The sequence below is a fragment of the Cydia pomonella genome, chromosome 10 (genome assembly GCF_033807575.1).
Source record: "Cydia pomonella isolate Wapato2018A chromosome 10, ilCydPomo1, whole genome shotgun sequence".
NCBI lineage: Eukaryota > Metazoa > Arthropoda > Insecta > Lepidoptera > Tortricidae > Cydia > Cydia pomonella.
This window is the reverse complement of record NC_084712.1, coordinates 2,390,736-2,411,098: the sequence shown is the minus strand read 5'-3', so window position 1 is coordinate 2,411,098 and position 20,363 is coordinate 2,390,736. Positions and strand designations below refer to the sequence as shown.

The following is a 20,363-nucleotide window of genomic DNA, read 5'->3' as shown; positions in this document are numbered from 1 at the left end:
TCCGAATGCTAAAGCCAAATCCTATGGAAGAAAGGGACATGGACAGGAACATGGAAAACCTATGCGCTATCTATAATAACTTTTGACAGTTGCCAACCCCATTCTTCCGTGGTCTAAATCTAAGCCAGTTGCCTCCTTTCACAGAAATCCGGAAGCCATCTTCTTCAGACAGAGTGATCGGGATCATGGTCTTCTCGCACGGCATGACTTCCATGTGGAGTATCAGTTGATACGCAAACAACTTTAACTCGCATAGGGCAAATCTTGATGCTGGATAAACAAAAAAAAAGTTTGGGATGAGATTAGAACAACATATTAAACTTACAACTACGGCTATAAAAAAATATAATTGATAAAAAAACTAAAGCAAACTGTAGAAACGATTACACGGTCTTATTTAAGAAATTGAACATCCTGCCAGTGCATGATAAAGTTAAGTACTTAATAGCAGCTGAGCAATTTAATAATCCCAAACTTAAAACTCCGCGAGTATATACCCGAGCGCCAAGAGGGTTAAAGCGTCGTAAATACGTGGAACCAACCGCTAGCAACTACTATGGTAAAAGGACACGTAGTTATATCACACCGCGAATATTTAATGAGTTATCAGTAGAAGACGAATGTGCTAGTAAAAACATCTTTAAATCAAAAATTAAGAAGTTGCTAATAGGTACAACGCATGTCTGAATAAATAAATAGGATAGGTAAATATACTACAACTACTTATACTGTGTTAATATGATATAAATATGTATTAACCTTAGTATTATAAGTTAATCATATAATTTAGATTAAGGTACTAACGTTGAAAATGAGTGCCTCATTTCGCCGTTAAACGCAAGTTTGGCGAAACTAACACAAGTTTAAAATGTACCATACTATTTGTGATAATAAAAAAAAAAAATATGGCAATAGATTGTCAGTACTGGGGTATAGCCATGTAAATCACTCAAAATATGACATTAAATGTGGGGTTTTGAGTTTTTGTATTTAATTTTACACGTTTTAATTAAGAGCATGAACAAATTCGCATGAAAACTAGACTATATTTGCAAGGGCAGACTCTAACGAAAACTTTAAAAGATTAAAGTTGGTTTTATAGAAAATAAATCTCGAAAACGTATCCAATAGGGGATATTACGCAAAACTCTGCGTTGAGGGCGCCAATATCACATTCTGAGGGCTTACCACAAAACACGAAAATCTAAATTTCGTTATCTGCCTCTCTATCACTCTTGCATATTCGAGCGATAACGAAATTTCGATTTTCACGTTTCGCGATAGGCATCTGTAAACAAACCGCTTTGATGCATCAATGTCATAGTGAACACTTCTCAAAAAACTGTTTATAGCATAGTATGTATAAGTTACTCTATTGTTTATGTCATGTGATAGTGCTGCTCTCTGGCTGCAGAACATAGCAGTAATACTCCCTATTTACGTCCGAAGTATATGTAAATAATTATTGAGATAAAAGGCAAAATTCCACGCGATGGCCATATCTTCCGTCGCAAGTTTCGCGTGGGTCACCATATCTTTTGTTTCCTTCTAATTTCTTGTGACAATATTACACTCTGTCAATGAAAAGTTTGCAGAGTTAGCTTGTTTATTTATTTGTGTCGTGATCGTATATACGCAGCGACGGAATATACATAGACGCAGCTCTCAGTACGTTTTTGACTTCGAAAAACGGATCATATGACTGACACTTAACTGACACATTGAAAGTTATTCCTTTTCACAACACCTATTACCCAATACACAATTTCTCACTATTAACTAAGATTGTGATTGGTCAATATGCGTTTTGATTGGCGAAAATAAAATTACATACATACATAATATATATTCACGCCTATTTCCCGGAGAGGTAGGCAGATACCACGGATTTCCACTTGCTACGATCCTGACATACCTCTTTCACTTCCTTCACTTTAATAACATCCCTCATACACGCTCGCCAGTTTAGGGTGCTCTTGACCTGGTCCTTCGTCAGGATTTATTCAGAGAAAGTCCACCGAAGTCTACCCCTTCCAGCTCCCTCTTCTACTTCTCCCTTATACACTCTCTTTGTAGCCTTTTCATCCATTATTCTACGTGTCCAAAGCATCTCAACATACCTTTCACAATTTTTGTCACTACATCTTCGTTCAGTCCACACTTTTCCCTTATCACAGTGTTCCACTCTTTCTTGACCAATCAAAATTTCACAGTTTGTCATATTTTTTCCCTTTACAAATACCATTACTTTCGTTTTGCTTTCATTTATGTACATTCCTTTCGTTTCGAAAGATCCATGCATTCTAGTTATCATATCCTGCAACTCTATATGTAAAACTCCTTGTGAAGCACTAAATATGAGTTAGGAGCTTTTAAAAAATTGTATGGAATTTTGTTTTCCGCTCCTAATTCTTACAATCAAACAAATTATTTTAATATTTTTATAAAAATATTTTCCATAATGTCAATATCCACTGTTGGAAACGGGTACTTCGTTTGAACGGAGAACCAGTCGCCCCCTTTCCTCCTAACATTGGCTTTCAAACGTTTGACAAAATGAAAACTCTTTTCAATTTCCTTTTAACTCACCAATGCAGCTCCTGGGCCCAAACCCGAAGGGCATGTAGGCCAAAGGATCAATGTTATGCTTGTTTTTTTCGGAGAAGCGCTCAGGGTCAAACTTTTCAGGGTCTGGGAAGTTTTTGGGGTCGCGATGGTACGCCCATATCGGTATTTGTACTGCATCTCCTTTGCGCAGCTGCGAAAGAGACAAATGTGAATGTGGCCGTCAGCGAACGTAAATGTGGCTTTTCCTATTCTGGGTCCTTATGCTTCATGGAGCCTTTACTGATGGAAAACCACCAATAATTTTCAAACCATTTTCTCAGTGTTGCAATTCCATGAAAATAAAGGCTGCTGGCAATACTGTCTGCCTTAAGGAACCTTGGTGGTTACCGTTGATGGTGCCCGATTTCGCCCAAGTAAAAAACTGGCAATTATCTAAATTAAAAGTCGCGTTTTATTCTAAATACCTTATTTTGTTCTCAATCGCATCCGTTTTTTTCATTTAAAGTTTACAGTTTTTACTTAATACTTACGATAACATCTTTGGTAGCTTTGTCGTTGGGTTTCCCCAGGTTGTAGTCTTTGACACAAACACGGGACTGAATTATAGTACTAGGCCACTTGCGAAGAACCTCTGTAAAACACATTAAAGCCATCATTTGTTGGTAGTCAATTTGTATAATATGAAACTACTTCCATACATTCAACTGCAGATATAATTGACCCCCATAGACATTAGTTTGCAGGTCCACTATCTCTACAGCTGACTGAACCAGACTTTATATATTTGAGTCAGGCCAAAACAAGTCTGCAACGATTTTGATAGCACACTCAGTGCAAGTGTTATTGTAAACGTCAAAATTCTATAAAATTTTGACGTAGAAATAACACTTGCACTTTGTGTGCTATCAAAGACTTTGCCGACTTATCTTGGTCTAACTCTAGCTCATTAGGTTGATAAGAAAGTTAAACTGGCGGCCGAAGCTGTCGTCTTATAGAGAATTGCTAAATTTTTCATAAAAGCAAATTTAACAGTTTTTGACGGAAGGTTCTGTGGTATCGACGCGAAACCACAGTGCCAATGCCAGGGTAGCGAGATGAAAATTACGGTTTTTATTTTAGATCTTGTTGCTAACCTGCTTGAAGCTCAACTGATTGCCAGTCTCAGTAACTTACGCTTTGCATTAGTATTTACGGAATGTTATAACGGTAATATAACCATATCCAAATACGTCATAATTCCAAGACGTGAAGTAAGGTTCAACAAACCATTTCCCCGCAGAGCTTTGTCTAGAGTAGCACCTATAAATAAAGCTACAGATCCTAATTTAGAGTTCGTGTCCGCTTTGTTTGGAGCTCAACTGAGCGTGAATGTCTGTAACACGGGTGTCGGCTTCACATACTCCACCAGTAACGGACGAATGCCGTATTAGTTTTTTATAATTGTTTGGCCGGGATTCTTTGTAATGAAGGCGGCATAAATCAGCCTATTTTTATACAGTCCGCGTTATTATTTCTACGTCCAGTAGGACCCTAACACGGGCCTTGCACAGATTTTATAAAAACTTACAATTAAATCTTACCTGACATGACCATATCCAAATACGCCATGTGCAGCACTGAATTATAGTCCATCTTTCCTTTGTTCTTTTCCTCATTCTCTTGGATCTCCTGCAGCAGCCTCTCCTGGCAGTGAGGGTTGACGGCCAGCTCGTAGAGGAGGAACGACAAAGTCGAGGCCACGTTGTGACCGGCGAAGAGGAAGAACACTGCTTGGGCCACTAGGTCAATGTCGGTCCAGACTGGGAAGAATAAATTACGTTACAAAATAAGTGCAAAATGTGGGTATTTTTGCTTTGCTTACGTAGCCTAGACTAGCGTTGTAAATGAACAATATCTGATTTATAGACACGATCCATTAAAGAGTGGAGCTCTTTCTACATAAATATTGCTCAGCTGCACAAAAGCAAAAGTCTCGGTTTTAGACTACTTCTCTAAGAGACAACGGCCAAAAGCGAATGAAGGCAAATCATAAACTTCAAAGGTAGACTATTGAATACCAGCTGATAACTAGGTACAATTTCCATTTGGAAAAAACAGAAATCAATTCCCACAAAAAATGTTATTTGTTTTACAAGAGGTAAAGTTGTCGCTTAGCCCCTCGTGCTAATATTGATACCCGAGCAAGCGAAATACTCCAAAATTGAACCGCGAATAAAGCAACTGGTTCGACAATAGAATATTGAGCGTTGCGATGGTTTAAAGGTACGAAGGTTAAATAAATTTTGCCACCAAGTAAAACACAAAAATTTTCACTATACCAAAGCGAGGAAAATACTAACTGTAAAAAATTACAAATCCAATCCAAATGAATGCTATTAAATATTTATCATTCAAAACCATCACTTCAAAGTATTTCACCAGCTATGGTTTAAAAAATTTATTCTCAAAAAGAATTTACAAAAGTCGCTTACTTGAGAATACAATATTTATATAATATATCTTTATTATCTATTCTTTATTCTTATTGTATTGCAGCCATGTTCATTAAACATTAGGTGTTACAATTTGAAGATGGTTGGTACATGACACGCTGTAAGGGCACTCAATATTTCTAAAGTCTAGGTATGTAGGTAGTACATGCATTTAATATTTATGGCAACGAAATCTATATTTATAATGTTATATTTTATCGACGTTTATGCAATATAAAATGTCAAGTTCACTAACGAAATTAATAAAATAATGATGGTAAATATTAATCTTTCTGCACATAGCCAACATGGTATTTGGTACGGCTAGCAAATTTTTAAACCTACTGTTAGTTTTGCATACTTCTCCTTTGATTTTAAACAATTCCGAATGGTTTCTTACAAAAAGTGTAGATTCCAGTATATAAATATACACGGTAACGTAAGTAACATATTTTTTACGAAATGCAGACGACAGCTGTTTGGTATTCGTGTGTTTGTCAGAATACGGACGCATTTCTTTTGCATTATAAACAAATCATTGGCGTCAGTACTAGAGTACCACAAGACCACACCATAGCGGAGCCACGCATACGCATATGCATAATATGCTGTTAAAGCAGTTTAAAAACTTGTGTTTATTTTTAGAATATTTAGCGCATAGACAAACCGTGATAGTTTAGTTTTCCCATTTTGAATATGGCATTTCCAGTTAACACTAGTATCTACTGTTATCCCTAAAAGTTTGAACTCACTGACTTCTTCAATAGACTGACCATTTATTTCCTGTTTAATATCCAAGGGTTGTTTCTGAATTGGTTTAAATTGGATGATTTTTGTTTTATTAAGATTTAACTGTAAGTTTTGGTCTGTAAGCCAATTTGTGACATCTTCAGGAGTTTTCCGTAGGCGGTTGGTACATTCCGTACTACTTGTAGTATTTAAACGCAGTGACACGTCATCGGCTAACAGAATACATGGTTTATTGCATATACCGACCGGTTGACGACCGGTCTGGCCTAGTGGGTACCCTGCCTATGAAGCTGATGGTCCCGGGTTCAAATCCTGGTAAGGGCATTTATTCGTGTGATGAGCATGGATATTTGTTCCTGAGTCATGGATGTTTTCTATGTATTTAAGTATGTATAAATATTATATATATCGTTGTCTAAGTACCCTAAACACAAGCCTTATTGAGCTTAATGTGGGACTTAGTTAATTTGTGTAATAATGTCCTATAATATTTATTTATACATTTTACATGAAAATGTTTTTGATGGGATATAATATAATATATATTTTCTGCTGAGAATTTTATTGTAGGATTCGTTTTTAAAGTTAGACCAATATAAGATGGCAGTGATTTGGACAGCACAGGCAGTGCACGTGTTATTTTAAACGTCAAACATCTATGAAAATATGACGTTTACTTAACACTTATTCTAGAAGAGTATTCGTACCTGCTTTATTTTTAACTTTTCCAACATCAGACTCATCTACTGTAGCAAATCCGGCAGGATCGTCTTTTGAGGTCCTAGTGTCATGCGCCAATCTTCCTGAAATGGAAAAATTTATAGTAAACACATTGTTTGTTCACTTTTCTTTAAATACCTCAGGATACAGAGTATAGGTATTTAAGTATAGTACAACGTGTGACATTATTTCCTGGAATATGATTCTGATTTAAAAAAATTGGTAATGTTTTAACTGGTTTTGAAACGACCTCAACGATCGTCTTGGTGATTGGCGCACATCTCATTCACGATTTTCACTTCATATCGTATATGGTATATCAGTGTGAGCGTTCTTCAAGGTCATATCAAACTCAATTCAAAACCATAACAAATTGTTGAAATGGAATCCGCCTTCAGATTATTTTACATTGGTGTGCTTTAGAATTGAAATTGATATTTTAAATTATTGGTTTCTGCAATTCTGCCATATATTTTCAAAGAGAAGTGCATACACTATACATATTCAGTGTGTCAAAAGCTTAATCGGCTATATAACATTTTTTTTTGTCGAGAATTTTTTGTTTATTTATTTCAATAAATACTTTAGACTAGGTTTATAACATTTTCGCCAAACTAAAGACGGTTGGCGAATTAGATGTACAACTTGAGAAACAAGTCATATTACTCGTATTTTATAAACCAATATAATTTGTGTTTTAAGTACCTAGTGATACTACTTTATAAACATACACTGAAATAGATGTCATATACTAAAGAAAAAGGTTCAAAAGAAAAAGGCTCATTCGAATTATGAGTGAAAAAGAGCGAGCAAGTAACACTGAGATAGATGAGTTACTGAGCGAGTTAAATCTCTTCAGAGTGAGTGAGTTCAATCAAAATATATAGTTCATTGAATTTACTCACTCGTGAACGACCCATGTCTATCCCGCAGTTTGAGGGTGAGGTAGCGGACGTACGTAGTGAACGTAAACACATTCTTGTGTTTCATTAAGCACGCCCCCCTCATGCCTCCTCAATAGTGGACGTTACAACATCTATTTCAGTTTAATGTTAATATATCAAATACCTTTCTTGGCTTTCAGGAATAGGTGGATCATATCAGGCCGGTAAATGTTATGCTTTTCGCGTTGTTTTATAGCTCCTAGCATCACGTTCGTGAAGAAATCTGTGGCCTTCTTTGCGAAAACTGTCAGCTGTAAAGCCTGCAATAATCAATTTTGCTTCTTTAAGAGCCACAAGAACCTAGTCGCCGCATTACAATCGAAGTTACATACAGATTAACATGAAATTTGTTATGAAAAGAACCAAAAGCCTCCTTTGCTAAAGTTGTAGTACAAGCATTAGAGTGAGTAAAGGTTTCAAAATTACTCTTCTTGTATTTTCAAGCCTATTAAGTACTTCTGGAGACCTTTCTAATGAGCCTAAATTCAATATATTTGTGTTTTTCCATCGAGGAGTTCCGTTCGTTACCTTCCGAGTTCATCATCAGATCAACTCCATTTTAACTATTATTGTATTGAAGTGTGTAAAATTGCCAATGGCTTCCGACTAATGGTGTTTCTTTTATATACTGAACGCAAACATTGGTCTGGGCTAGGCTTGTCTGCCGCATGCATTCAGACAGATGGTGCCTAGTGATGGCCAGAGTGCAGGCAGATTGAAAAGGAGATTCTACACAGAATGGTGGGAAAATTCAAACGTCGTGGGTGAGGGGAGAAAAAAGGATAAACTTATCTCCAACATTAGAACCCTAAGTATTTAGGTTAACAAGAAACTTACAGACATAATCCAAGGTACAAACGTGAATCCCAGGAACCTAATCTTAAATCCAAAATTTATGGTGGTAAGTTCCTTGCCCATTTTGAAGAAGTCGTTCTCTTTGTGGTGTGAGTTGACGTCGAGACCGAAGACGCAGGTGGCTATCACATCGTTGGCGTAGCGCGCTGTCAAGTCATTAGCTGGGTGGTCGATGTAGTCAACTAAAACAAGAGAAAAGTGTTATGAAATAAATATTGAAACAGAATACGTCAAACAGCAACTCCTACAATGTATATGTCCTTAAATTGACTGTTTTAGAGCAACGGCTGCCGCAAATGTCATAACTGATCTTGCTGCCCTTATTTTTCACTTTTGCGGCAGGAATGCAGTCGGCAGTAATATCGCGCTGCATAACTGCAGCAGTATTGCTGGCGAAGTCTGTCTCCAAACGTTACCTTTATCTTGTGCAATTACGCGGTTTAAGTATATTCTAAGAATCTAAGACCACCTCCAAAATACCTGGAGACTGTTCGATCTTAGTCTTTAGAGCCCTCATCATCTGGTCCACGACTTGTACCATGAATGGTACCATCAGTCGCATCTTGGCGTTGGTGAAAGCTGGGCTGAAGGCGGAGCGCATGTCCTTCCATTCGTCACCTGGAAATATTATTAGTGATAAATATTTGGAACATTTCTTCTGGGATAGCTAAGAAGCTACATTTGGTTTCTATTTGCTATTGTCTTTCAGAGATAGAAATAGCAAATAAGACACGATCGTTGTTTATTTATTTATATTATTTTAATATCACGTGGGTGGCAAGCATCCTTGTGCTGCTTGATGCCTGCCTGATGGTAAGCGGTTACTGTAGCCTATGGACATCTGCAACTCCGGGGATGTTGCCGATCCTTTAAAAACTTATAAACTCCTTTTTTGATGGAACCCATACTGTAGGTTCTCGAGAAAACCTCGGCAGGGATCTCATTCCACAACCGGAGCGTCCGCGGGAGGAAATTCCTCTTAAACCGCACTGTCCGCGATCATTTGAATAGGTTTTATCATGTGCGCGTATCTTCTTCATCATAGACACAAGATAAACTGAGAACACGTTACGTATCGGTATCGCTGCTTTAACTTTATTTATGATTGTATAATATACGTAGGTATGCATGTATTATGTTAAAGTATATAAATGTGTTTGTTGAATATATCGTATATCGGTTTTTAGTTTTCTGCTACCCAAAGCTTGTCTGGAAGAGATCGATTCTTAGCAACAAGACCACCTGTTGCTCCGTAGTTTCCAACAGTATTTTATTTTTAACGGTATGGTAGACAATAAAAGACATGTACTTACTTACCTTTCAAGAAAAAAATCATTCTGCCAAAGAAAGTATCTGCCTTGGGGTTGACTGTTTTTCGGTCGACGAAGTGGTTAAAATCCGTGACTGTGATCTTCTTCAAAAGCTTAAGGTCCTTCACTATGACGTAGGGAGTAAGGAACTCGTAGCGACCCACCAATCTTGAAAAATAATTAACGGTGTGAATATAGGTCATACTGAGCAACTTTTGATATGGGGTCTACTCCGAAATCACAAAAAACTTACTCTCCCATAGAAAATGTCAACGGCAGACCAACCAAAATGTATAAAACAGACAAATATTTTTCCATGATTTCGGGGTTGGTCCGACAGGACAGTATGACCTTTATATTCACATCATAAATTATTGCAGGTGACTAAATTTACAGCCTGTATATACGTAGCTGTTACTACATTTTCGACTTCAAAAAATGGTCCACGCCTATGACTGACACTTATAATTTATCTCTTCTCTATAAATAGGTTTACCCAATACAACATTTCCCGCTATAAAAAAAGTTGTCATTGGTCAATAAAAGTTTTGATTGGTTAACGTTTATTTCTGATATGTTTTGTCTGTCTATTAGTTTGTCTGTTTGTTTTGTATCTGTCTTGTATATCATTATATTTGTCTGTCAAAATGCTTACTTATTCTGTTTTTTTTTTGTTTAATGCCTGCACGTACTACTGTTTCTGTTTAGCCTGATGGTTGACTGGTAGAGAATGCCTTTAGGCATTAAGTTCGCCATTTGTACTTTATTTGTTATATTGTGCAATAAAGTTTAAATAAATAAATGCGTAAATAACTCTGTGTCTGTATTATCTGTGCTTTCTTAAAAACTACTCCTTGTGTATTGATAAAATTCAAGTTATTGACCTCTCTTCTGGTTTGCTCTCATACGCCCGCATGACGACGTCAGAAATGTGCTCCTTCAAGAAAATCATGCCGGTCATGTCTCCCAGCAGAGGGACAAAGGGGCCATGCTTGATGCCATGGCGGGACAGCGTGGTGTTGTGAGGCGCCCCTAAATAAGTAGACATAAATACCAGTTTTATACCATAAATGCGAATTTAACTATAGTTAATCTGTCTGTATGTCTATCTGCCTGTCTGTCTGACTATCTGTCTGTCTGTGTATCGCTCTGTCTCTCTATCTGTCTGTTTATGTCTCCATCTGCCTGTCTATTTTTCAATATGTCTGTCTATCTATTTGTCTGTCCATCGGCTGTCTATCTATCTGTCTGTCTGTCTGTAAAAATGAATAAGTAACTCTGTGTCTGTGTTATCTGTGCTTTCTTAAAAACTACTACTGTATTGATAAAATTCAAGTCATTGACCTCTCTTCTGGTTTGCTCTCATACGCCCGCATGACGACGTCAGAAATGTGCTCCTTCAAGAAAATCATGCCGGTCATGTCTCCCAGCAGCGGGACAAAGGGGCCATGCTTAATGCCATGACGGGAAAGCGTGGTGTAGTTACGGTAGAGCCAGGCACCGAGGGTGCACACAGTGCCGATAAGGAGGTAGATGAAAAACATAGCTGGAAGAAAATGCGAAATAAATAATGAGTTTTTTGTCAAAATGTCATTTTTAGGTAAGCTTCTATAGCTGGCTGTACTTTTCATTCAACAGTCTAAACTACGCCCTAGTAGGGCACTTAATCGTAATAACATCTTTAACATGATGGTTGCAACGAATAATTAAGTGATGTAGGGCCTATTTCAGAATGTCCAAGTAAAGTCCTGAATAAGCTACTTTGCCACTTATCTGACAAATAGTCATGGTTGGCGTTTCAAAATCTTCAAATAAGTTTAACTGGTAGATAAAGTGCTATCTTTTCTAGGAAGTTTTATCTGGCAGCAATACTTTACTTGGACATTGTGAAATAAAAAAAATATTCAATTCTAATAAATTCAAACACCATGAGGTTGTTGTTGTTTCCCGGAGATCCTAAGGCCACCTCCAGTCTCAATCATCAGGTCAGCTCTATCGATGTTGGTTAATTTTTTTAGTAAATGACATCTATTACAACCTTTCATTTAACTTGCCCTGTTAGTATGTATGTGTGGTTCAAATCTTGGAAGCCAAATTTGACCCAATTTCCGATCGAGTTGAAAATTTGCATTCATAATATGTAAGTCGGGTATTATGGTACCATCGAGCTGATCTGATGATGAAAACGGGAGGTGGCCATAGGAACTGTGATGAAACAACGCAACTTACTTGTGTTTGGGGTTTTAGAATAGTCTCGATGAGTATTAGTTGTCTGTGGGAAGAAAAGTACAGTCAGCGAGAAAAGATTGTACCAAAATTATTTTTTTGCCAAACATTTTTTTTCCAGTTTATAATTAATATATAGGTACGTACTTAGTAGAGGGAGTGTGACTACATAAAAACAAATAATTATGTTTATAAATAAATTGATTTGTTTCCTGACTTGTACTGGGTTGTACTAAAATTATTGAAACTTACCTATTATTTAGTCGAATAATCGCTGGTCACTTTTCTATCAATTTGATGGTCCTTGACAGAAGCATGGACTGCACGGTTTCTATCGGCACGGCGTGTACACGAATATAAAATAATTTTAATACGTTCGAGTCTCACGGATGTTTTATTATTTATTGTCGTGCGACATAAAACTAATTTAACTGTTTAACTGAAGTAGTTTCAATACAAGGTGTAACAAAAATAGCGGTCCTAATCCATTTGTTTGTAAATTAGAAGTGATCGTATAAGGCAAGGTTAAATTAAAAAAATCACGTAGTTATACCGTATACGGGATTTTATCGAATACCGTACTGGCGGTAACCTTTCTATGGCAACCTTCGAAATTGTTCGCATGTCATCTATGCGGGAATGCCGAGCCGTTTAGGCGTGTGAACGATTATGTAAGTTTTTTTTTGTTTTTTCTTTTCTTTTATGTGGGGCATCAACAGCAATACAAACAAAATATGATAAGCTTAAAGCAATGTGTGTGTGTTTTGTACAGTCAAACTGGTAAATACTGCTTTTAGTTGACAAATGCTACTATAAACATAATGATTTTTTGGGCGAAAAAAAGCAACACGAAATTTTTTAAATGTCTACTCATCGCTATATTTCATTTTATCTCTTACAATTCATTATTGTTATAATTTTGTATGCTATTTTTTTTTTATATAATTTTTATAATTAATATTATATACACTATCAATAATGTTATCTCTTAGTTATGAATGAATTTGATAACAAAATTTAAAATTGAACTAGTATATATAGAATATAGTATAAAATCAACTAATCATTGTCATAAGACCTCGTTTACATAACTTAGTTACTTTTAGACTATTGCTGTACCTGTACCCTGTCAGGGCTGATGTGAAACTCACAACTGCTATGTAACACCTGTACAGTTGCACCATTACATGGATGCAATAAATAAATAATAAAAAATAATTTTTCCTGTAAAAAGTTACTATACAAATTATGCTGTCCCGTACAATCCCATATACGGTATACGGGAAAATTTCTGAACGGCACACTAAAACTTTTAAAAAATTCGAAGGGGTTGTCCAAATTTTTCGCATCTAAAAATTTTTCTTCTACTTTTTCCTAATCAGAACATCATACTGAATATGCCCTAAAAAGGATCCCCTCTATTTTTGTTACACCTTTTTACGTAGTTAGTACCTATCACATCCCCCAAATCACGTCATCGTGTTTACGCGGATGTCGTCGCCGGTCCGAAAGTTGCATCGAACCGGTTTAGTGTACCTGTAAAGGGTACTGAAGAGCGAGCGACTCGCAAGGAGAAGCTCCCTGTTGCTAGTGTGGAGGAGGAGGAGTTCACACTGGTATCAAGAAAGAAGAAGGCGCGCACGGCGCCTCGTAAGACTCAGTGTGGTACCGCCGAACCGGCTAATTCTTGCTTGCGGATTGCTACACCGAGTAAGGCGCTGTACGTATCGCGCTTGCATTACACCGCCACGGCTGCTGAAGTGGTGGAGTATGTACACCAGAAGACCGACTACACGCTGAGGGTGTTCCAGCTTCGATCGCGCCACTACGTGCATTTCAACTCTTTTGTTGTGCGCGTGCCGCGACCGCTGCAGGGGACCATCGAATGCGCCGACTTCTGGCCGAAGGGTGTCGTGTTTCGGAGGTTCCGGGGCAAACTGCCGAATCCGACACAAGAGCAGCCGATTCAACGGAGCCACGCCGTTTTGTCGTCTAAATAGTGTTTAGTTGTAATTTTATAAAATGTATATGTATGTCAGTCTGTAAGGTATTTGTAATATGGGCCTTGTTGCCTGAATCTTTGAAATCGTATCACGTATTTTTGTGTTTGATGCTAATATCTTGATTTATCAAACAAAGGGGCCAATTCGAACGTACATTTGACATGAAAATGATATCATTTAGGTATCATTCGGGCGTGCATACTTGTTCGTACATGTATTGCATATTGGTACGAGCAAGATGCACGGGTGAATAATAACAAAAATACATCAATTAGACATCATGTATGTTTGAATTGGTCTCAAAGTAAACACCAAAAATCGGGTTACTGTAGTTCTGGAGGGTATCTTTGGCCATTGGGATTAACTCGGAGTAGGTTTTATTATTATATTAAAATTAAGACACATTGTTATCTTTATATGGACCAAAGTTACTCTCAATTGGGCCTAAGTACTTTATCGCAACTCTTTTATAAACAATTTTAATTAGATCAGTTAAATAAATCAAAAAGGTTGGCAAACTTTGCTCCAAGGACCAAAATATCTTAATAATGCACCAGAACGTACGCCAAACTAGTCAACTTTACCTCCAGGAGTGTCATTTGCCAAAAATATATTTTTAAACAAAGTTCATAGAGCCAAATCTAAAAATGTAATTGGTAATACTACTATTTTCAGTATATTTGTGACAAATCTATATGACACACATAATTTTTCACTTAAACCGGGGATTTAGCTTTTCCGGGGATTTCGATGTAACTGTAAAAAAAAAACAACGGGTTGTACTCCGGGAGTGCCGGCAGAAGTAAAAACTTGAATATTAACGCACAAAAATGCACAAGCATTTTTGATATTTTGGAATGGTTAGGGAAGAATTTTGCACGAATTGCTTTAATTATCAGTATAAAAGTGCAATCATTTATGTGGTAAAATAAAATATTCATTTATTGCGCTATCGTACAACACAAACATGACAGTTTATATTGCATAAAAAATTAACACTTCAGAACTATTACAATTATTTAACATTAAAAAGTTTATCTCTCAGAAAAATCTTCATTTCTTTCAGCTTCTTTCTTCAAGCTTCAATGACATTGTAACAGTTTTTCGATCAGGTTACGTGTCCGTCTTACAAATTTTCAATCTGACGAATCTGTCGGTCACGTGACCTGTCGCGAGTTTAAAAAAATTTCCCAATCACAAAAAGTGCACAGCGCCGCTAAAGAAGTTTTCACTTAAAAAATTTCGATAAAAAGCGGGCAAAGTTAGCTAGTTTGACGTTATAAGCAAAGTCAGGGGGGGTTAAGGTGGTCGTAAAAACGTGGTGTATAAAATTATCTGTAACATGTTGAAAAGAAAACTTATTTGAAAGTAAACTGAAATCCCGAAGGTAGTTATACCCTTCCGACAGGCTTAAGCACGGAAGTGCGAAGGTCAATTCTCTGGCAAAATTGCTACGTATGTAATAGGCAATGTTACGCAAAACTGTGCGCATCAATGTCATATTTATTTTTTAACAAATAATCTGTGTAAACTTGTTAAAAAACTGTTTAATGCATAGTATATAATATATAAGTTACTCTATGGTTCACGGTTCGTGTTGAATAGTGCGTCTCTGGCGGCAGAACATTGCAGTAGTTTTGAGACTGTGTTTCCGCATGAGTACAATCTGGATATATTCAAGGCTAGATTTAATAGGTATCTCATAGGTAAGCGTGCTCCACCTTAGACTGCATCATCACTTGCCATCAGGTGAGATCGTGGTCAAACGCCTGCCTATCCTCCATAAAAAGAAAAACACTCTATTAACCTAAACAAAAAAAAAATCAGACGTTATAACGTTTATTTCAGACTTAGGTTCATACGTTGTAGATCGTGTCATTCACGGCGATGTGTGCCTTGACTCGTAATGCCATGCTATTAAAGGTTACATTTGACAAATCTACGACATCGTGGATGACACGAACTATATCTTACACAAACTAACAGTAATATTACCTGGAAGTTATACATGTTTTAGCCATTTAGTAAACATCAATGATTATGAATCATCAAAAGGAATTCCAGGATATACTCGTACACGTGACCAGCTGGTGAGGGATGCGTTCATAAAGTTAAGTTTTAGGTAAATACTTCACGAAACTCTTAATATGTTGATGCACTCAATTCTTGCGTGGCCTAAACCTGAGCCAGTTGCCTCCAGTCACAGCCATCCGGAAGCCATCTTTCATATTCAGAGTGATCGGGATTATACTCTTCTCGCAGGGTGTCACCTCCATATGGAGCAGTAGTTGATACGCCATCACCTTTACTTCGCAGAGGGCAAATCTTGATCCTGGTTAAAGAAAAAACGTGTTAAGCTATTGCTTCACTAGAACGTTGCCTGTGTAAACAAAATGGCTCGGTTACCTAGAGGGCGGCGAATGAAGGACCATTATTTTTGTGTCCGCTATATGTGACCGCGGCCGGCAATTCATCCCACTTTTTCAGGTCAGTTTATTCGTATAAAGATGCAAGGAAATCTAGTCCTTATGACAAGCGATAAAGTAGGACGTTTTGCCGGCCCTCACATATGAGGGCACCGTTGCTATCATAAGTATCATAACAAACCAGAGCTTTAATGGTAAAATTTTATACATAATTTTGGTGTAACACAATATTTTTGTAGCCGTTTAAAAAATAAATGTAATGCCTGAGATAATGTTAGTTCTTTATTATGTGTTCAGAAGGAGAGTCCGCTTAAGCTAAATATGTCCAAACTTTTAAGTGACAACGAGTGAAAGTGCCATTATAAAGTTATATTTTCATCGAAAATTAATAAAGTTAAAAAAATCGCTTGGTTTGGCCTAACTCAACCCTATCATAATCATAATAATTTATTTATAAAACCAATTTATACGTCATTAATAAATAATTTAGTAATAGTACCTATAGTAATTTACCAAAAATACATGGTACTTATGATAGTTATTACAATAAAATAACAAAAACAGTATAATTATTGCGCTTTATACGCAATGAATTCGTCGTAGCTGTAAAAGGATTGCTCGATAAGCCACTGCTTTAAGCGAAATTTAAAGCTGCCCAAGCTTGGAGCATCAAGTATGTTTTTTGGCAACTTATTGTAGACAGTGGGACCCTCCTAATATATCCTCCTAAGACTATGCGTACAAAAGTTTGTACGTATTCCATAACCTATTCTGAACTTTTGTACAATAACTAAGGGTTCCAAATTCAAAAACAAAGCAATTGCTTCTGGGTATCAAGGGGCTACACTTTATTTTTGACGTAATCGTATAGTTATAATTAACGGGGTTGAAAACATCGTGCAGAGCTGATAAGACATATATTTTAGTTCAACGGTTACACTGTCCATTTTCGAAAACACCAGATTCCATTCCTACTCACCAATACAGTTCCTAGGCCCCAATCCGAAGGGCATATAGACAAAAGGGTTGATATTGTGCTTGTTTTCTTCAGAAAAGCGCTCAGGGTCGAACTTTTCAGGGTCAGGGAAGTATTTGGGGTCTCGATGGTATGCCCAGAGCGGTATTTGTACTGATTCTCCTTTACGAAGCTGCAAAAAAAGAAATATTCAACCTTTAAACGCTTTCCTCAAAGCGTAAGGGTCTCCCCAAACCAGTCGACGCGGAGTCGGCTTTCGCCGAGTGTTTTACACCACACTATTCGCATTTAGCCGATCGACCGTCTCCGCGGTCGGACACCTGCGTTTAGCAGTCTCATCCTCCTTGCGGCCGTAGAGACGCCCGATCGCCTGCGACTTGCTATCGCAACAGTTGTAAAGCGACGGTCGGCTCTCCCGTGCTCCGTCCTGCCGTCGAGACGTCAGACAGCACACGTACAGCCGTTGAGTCCGACGAACAGATGTAGGACAGCGGGTGATCGGCAATCGTAAATCTCATTTTTGGAGACTGGTTGTTAGTAACAAACAACCTGAGTTTGAAATTGAACAGACCTGTAAGATTATTTTCCTTGGTAATTGTTACATATTATATAATAACCTGTGATGATGGATATTTTACGTAGACGGGCATGGAAAAAAAGGCTTACCAGCATTTTTACCGTCATCGGCTCTGTTCGGCCGTCGTCAGCTATGTTCGGCCGTCGAAGACGCTGAACGGCTTCCGCCAGCTCTGACCGGTCCATATCGTAGGTACTCGGCCGTGATCGGAGCCGTTCAACTCTTTCCGGCACCGTACGGCAGTATAAGGAGATTTACGAATGCGAACGTGTGCGGTAGGCTGCAAACAGCGTCGTACGAATGCGAACAGCTTTACGGCAAAACGCCGTTTTCCCGTCGAAAGACGTCGTTTCGCGTGGGCCGAGCCGATTTACGACTTATTCGCTCTTATTGCGTTGACATAAAGCTTTTTCCGTACGCGATTTGCCGAAACGGCGTCGACTAGTTTGGGGAGACCCTAAGACTTCAGACATTGACTTTTTTGCTTTCGAAAACAGGCGTCTCTATTACTTGTACATAATAGTATTGGCATGTGGTTTTTAGGGTTCCGTACCCAAAGGGACAATGAGGCAGAAGGATAGGAAACGCTTGGAGGCTTTTGAGATGTGGTTGTGGAGAAGAATGGAGAGAATAAGTTGGACTGAGAAAAAACAAACGAGGAAGTGCTGCGAATTGTTGGAGAGAGGAGAAACCTACTGAGGACCATAGAGAATAGACGAGGAAAAATGATAGGTCACTTGATAATTTAAGACACGACACTTTCTTTAAAACTATTTTGGAAGGCAAGATCGAAGGTAGAAGAGGAAGAGGAAAACCACGAGCAAGTTACACGCAGCAACTAAAAGGAAAAGTAAATGTCGTGTCTTACAGGGACCTAAAGAACTTGGCCGAGGACCGCGAAAACTGGCGTCTACTCCACCGACAAAAGCCATGCTCTTAAATGATGATGATGATGATGATGACCCAAAGGGTAAAACGGGACCCTACTACTAAGTCCATCCGTATGTCTGTCTGTCCCTCTGTAAGCAGGCTGTATCTCATGAACAGCTAGACATGTTCACAGATGATGTATTTCTGTTGCCGCTATAACAACAAATACTAAAAAGTACGGTACCCTCGCAGTACGAGTCTGACTCGCACTTGTCCGGTATTTATTAAAGGATGCGACGGCCATTATATGTAACTGTTGGCGAGCAAATAATACACAAAGGCCAATTTACAATATGATTCTTACTTGGAAATGGTAAGTATGTACAAAATATAATATAAAAATAATATACTCGTATAGCCGTTAGCATCAGAAGTTGTTCGTTCGATATAAATTGATGAATTCATTTCAAATACTTACGATAACATCTTTGGTGGTTTTATCGTTGGGTTTACCCAGATTGTAGTCTTTGACACAAAGCCGGTCCACTACTGGAGCTGCTGGCCATTTACGAAGAACCTCTGAAAACAGTATTAAGTATAAAACTACCAACCACTATCTAGAGCATAGATCTGAAATCCATATAATTGGTTGCCTACTTTATTTAATTTTAGTAAATATTGCAGATTACAAATTAACTTATAACTTCTTTTTAACATACATATTCAGTTGTTCAATTATCACCGTGATTTTGTCTAGAGTAGCACCTATAAAGAAAGCTACAGTTCCTAGGTTAAACCTCGTTGCTGCTTCGCTTGGAGCTCAACTAAGCATGTATGTCTTTAACACCTGCCTTGTATCCACTATATTTAAACCTCACCTGATACGACCATGTCCAAATACGTCATATGCTGCACTGAATTATAGTCAAACTTCCCGTTGTTTTTCTTCTCATTCTCCCGAACCTCTTGTAGTAGCCTCTCCTGGCATTCAGGGTTGACGGCCAGCTCGTATAGAAGGAACGACATGGTCGTGGAAACAGTGTCGTACCCAGCGAAAAGGAAAATCACCGCCTGAGCGACGAGATCCATGTCGGACCACACTGGAAAACAAGAAATGATGTTCAAAATATTTATACAATATAGATATACAAATATTTGCTAGGTTAGTCAGTGCAACCGTAGTAGCGAAAGGAGAACCAGGTTTAGCCGAAGTATTTTTTTCATAAATCGGATTCTCAGAAGAGTCCCAAATCTAACCTAACCTTAATGACTTCTACAAATTGACTATTCGAAATTTAGAAAAAATGTTTTTAAGGAAGAAGTGTCGTAAGTGAGAATTTAGGGAATAAATCATCGGATAAACATTTTTAGATGTTGCGATTAGATACCGCGGTGGACACAAATGTAAAAGGTAAGTCCCATGAATGAAGTTCAACAAGTATTATCAATGGGGTTTCTTTTCTTTGAATTCTTTTTGAGAATATTCTAGTATCATCAATTTTAGAGGGATTTTAGTTAGCTAGTCGGAGGAGTTTTGGTAAGTCGTACCAGTTTTGTTTTTAACTTTGCCAACGTCAGACTCCTCTACTGTAGCAAATCCAGCGTGATCGTCTTGTGTAGTCTTTGTGTCATGTGCCAGTTTTCCTGAAAACAAAATAAAAAATGTT

At 37.7% G+C, this 20,363-nt stretch overlaps 1 protein-coding gene across 1 annotated transcript in view; it reads right to left on the bottom strand.

Annotated features, from left to right (window-relative positions):
* The window catches only part of LOC133521731 (uncharacterized), a 37,891-nt gene continuing 17,528 nt past the window's right edge, over positions 1-20,363 (bottom strand). Inside the window, exons 7-21 of the mRNA XM_061856798.1 lie at positions 20,245-20,340; positions 19,575-19,796; positions 19,175-19,275; positions 17,253-17,421; positions 16,008-16,179; positions 10,963-11,241; positions 9,626-9,786; positions 8,789-8,926; positions 8,291-8,490; positions 7,578-7,713; positions 6,497-6,592; positions 4,149-4,367; positions 3,099-3,199; positions 2,590-2,758; positions 1-270 (exon numbers count right to left, since the gene is read on the bottom strand). Coding sequence (XP_061712782.1) covers positions 71-270; positions 2,590-2,758; positions 3,099-3,199; positions 4,149-4,367; positions 6,497-6,592; positions 7,578-7,713; positions 8,291-8,490; positions 8,789-8,926; positions 9,626-9,786; positions 10,963-11,241; positions 16,008-16,179; positions 17,253-17,421; positions 19,175-19,275; positions 19,575-19,796; positions 20,245-20,340 — 2,459 coding nt within the window. The 3' untranslated portion in view covers positions 1-70. The remainder of the gene's footprint in view (positions 271-2,589; positions 2,759-3,098; positions 3,200-4,148; positions 4,368-6,496; positions 6,593-7,577; positions 7,714-8,290; positions 8,491-8,788; positions 8,927-9,625; positions 9,787-10,962; positions 11,242-16,007; positions 16,180-17,252; positions 17,422-19,174; positions 19,276-19,574; positions 19,797-20,244; positions 20,341-20,363) is intronic.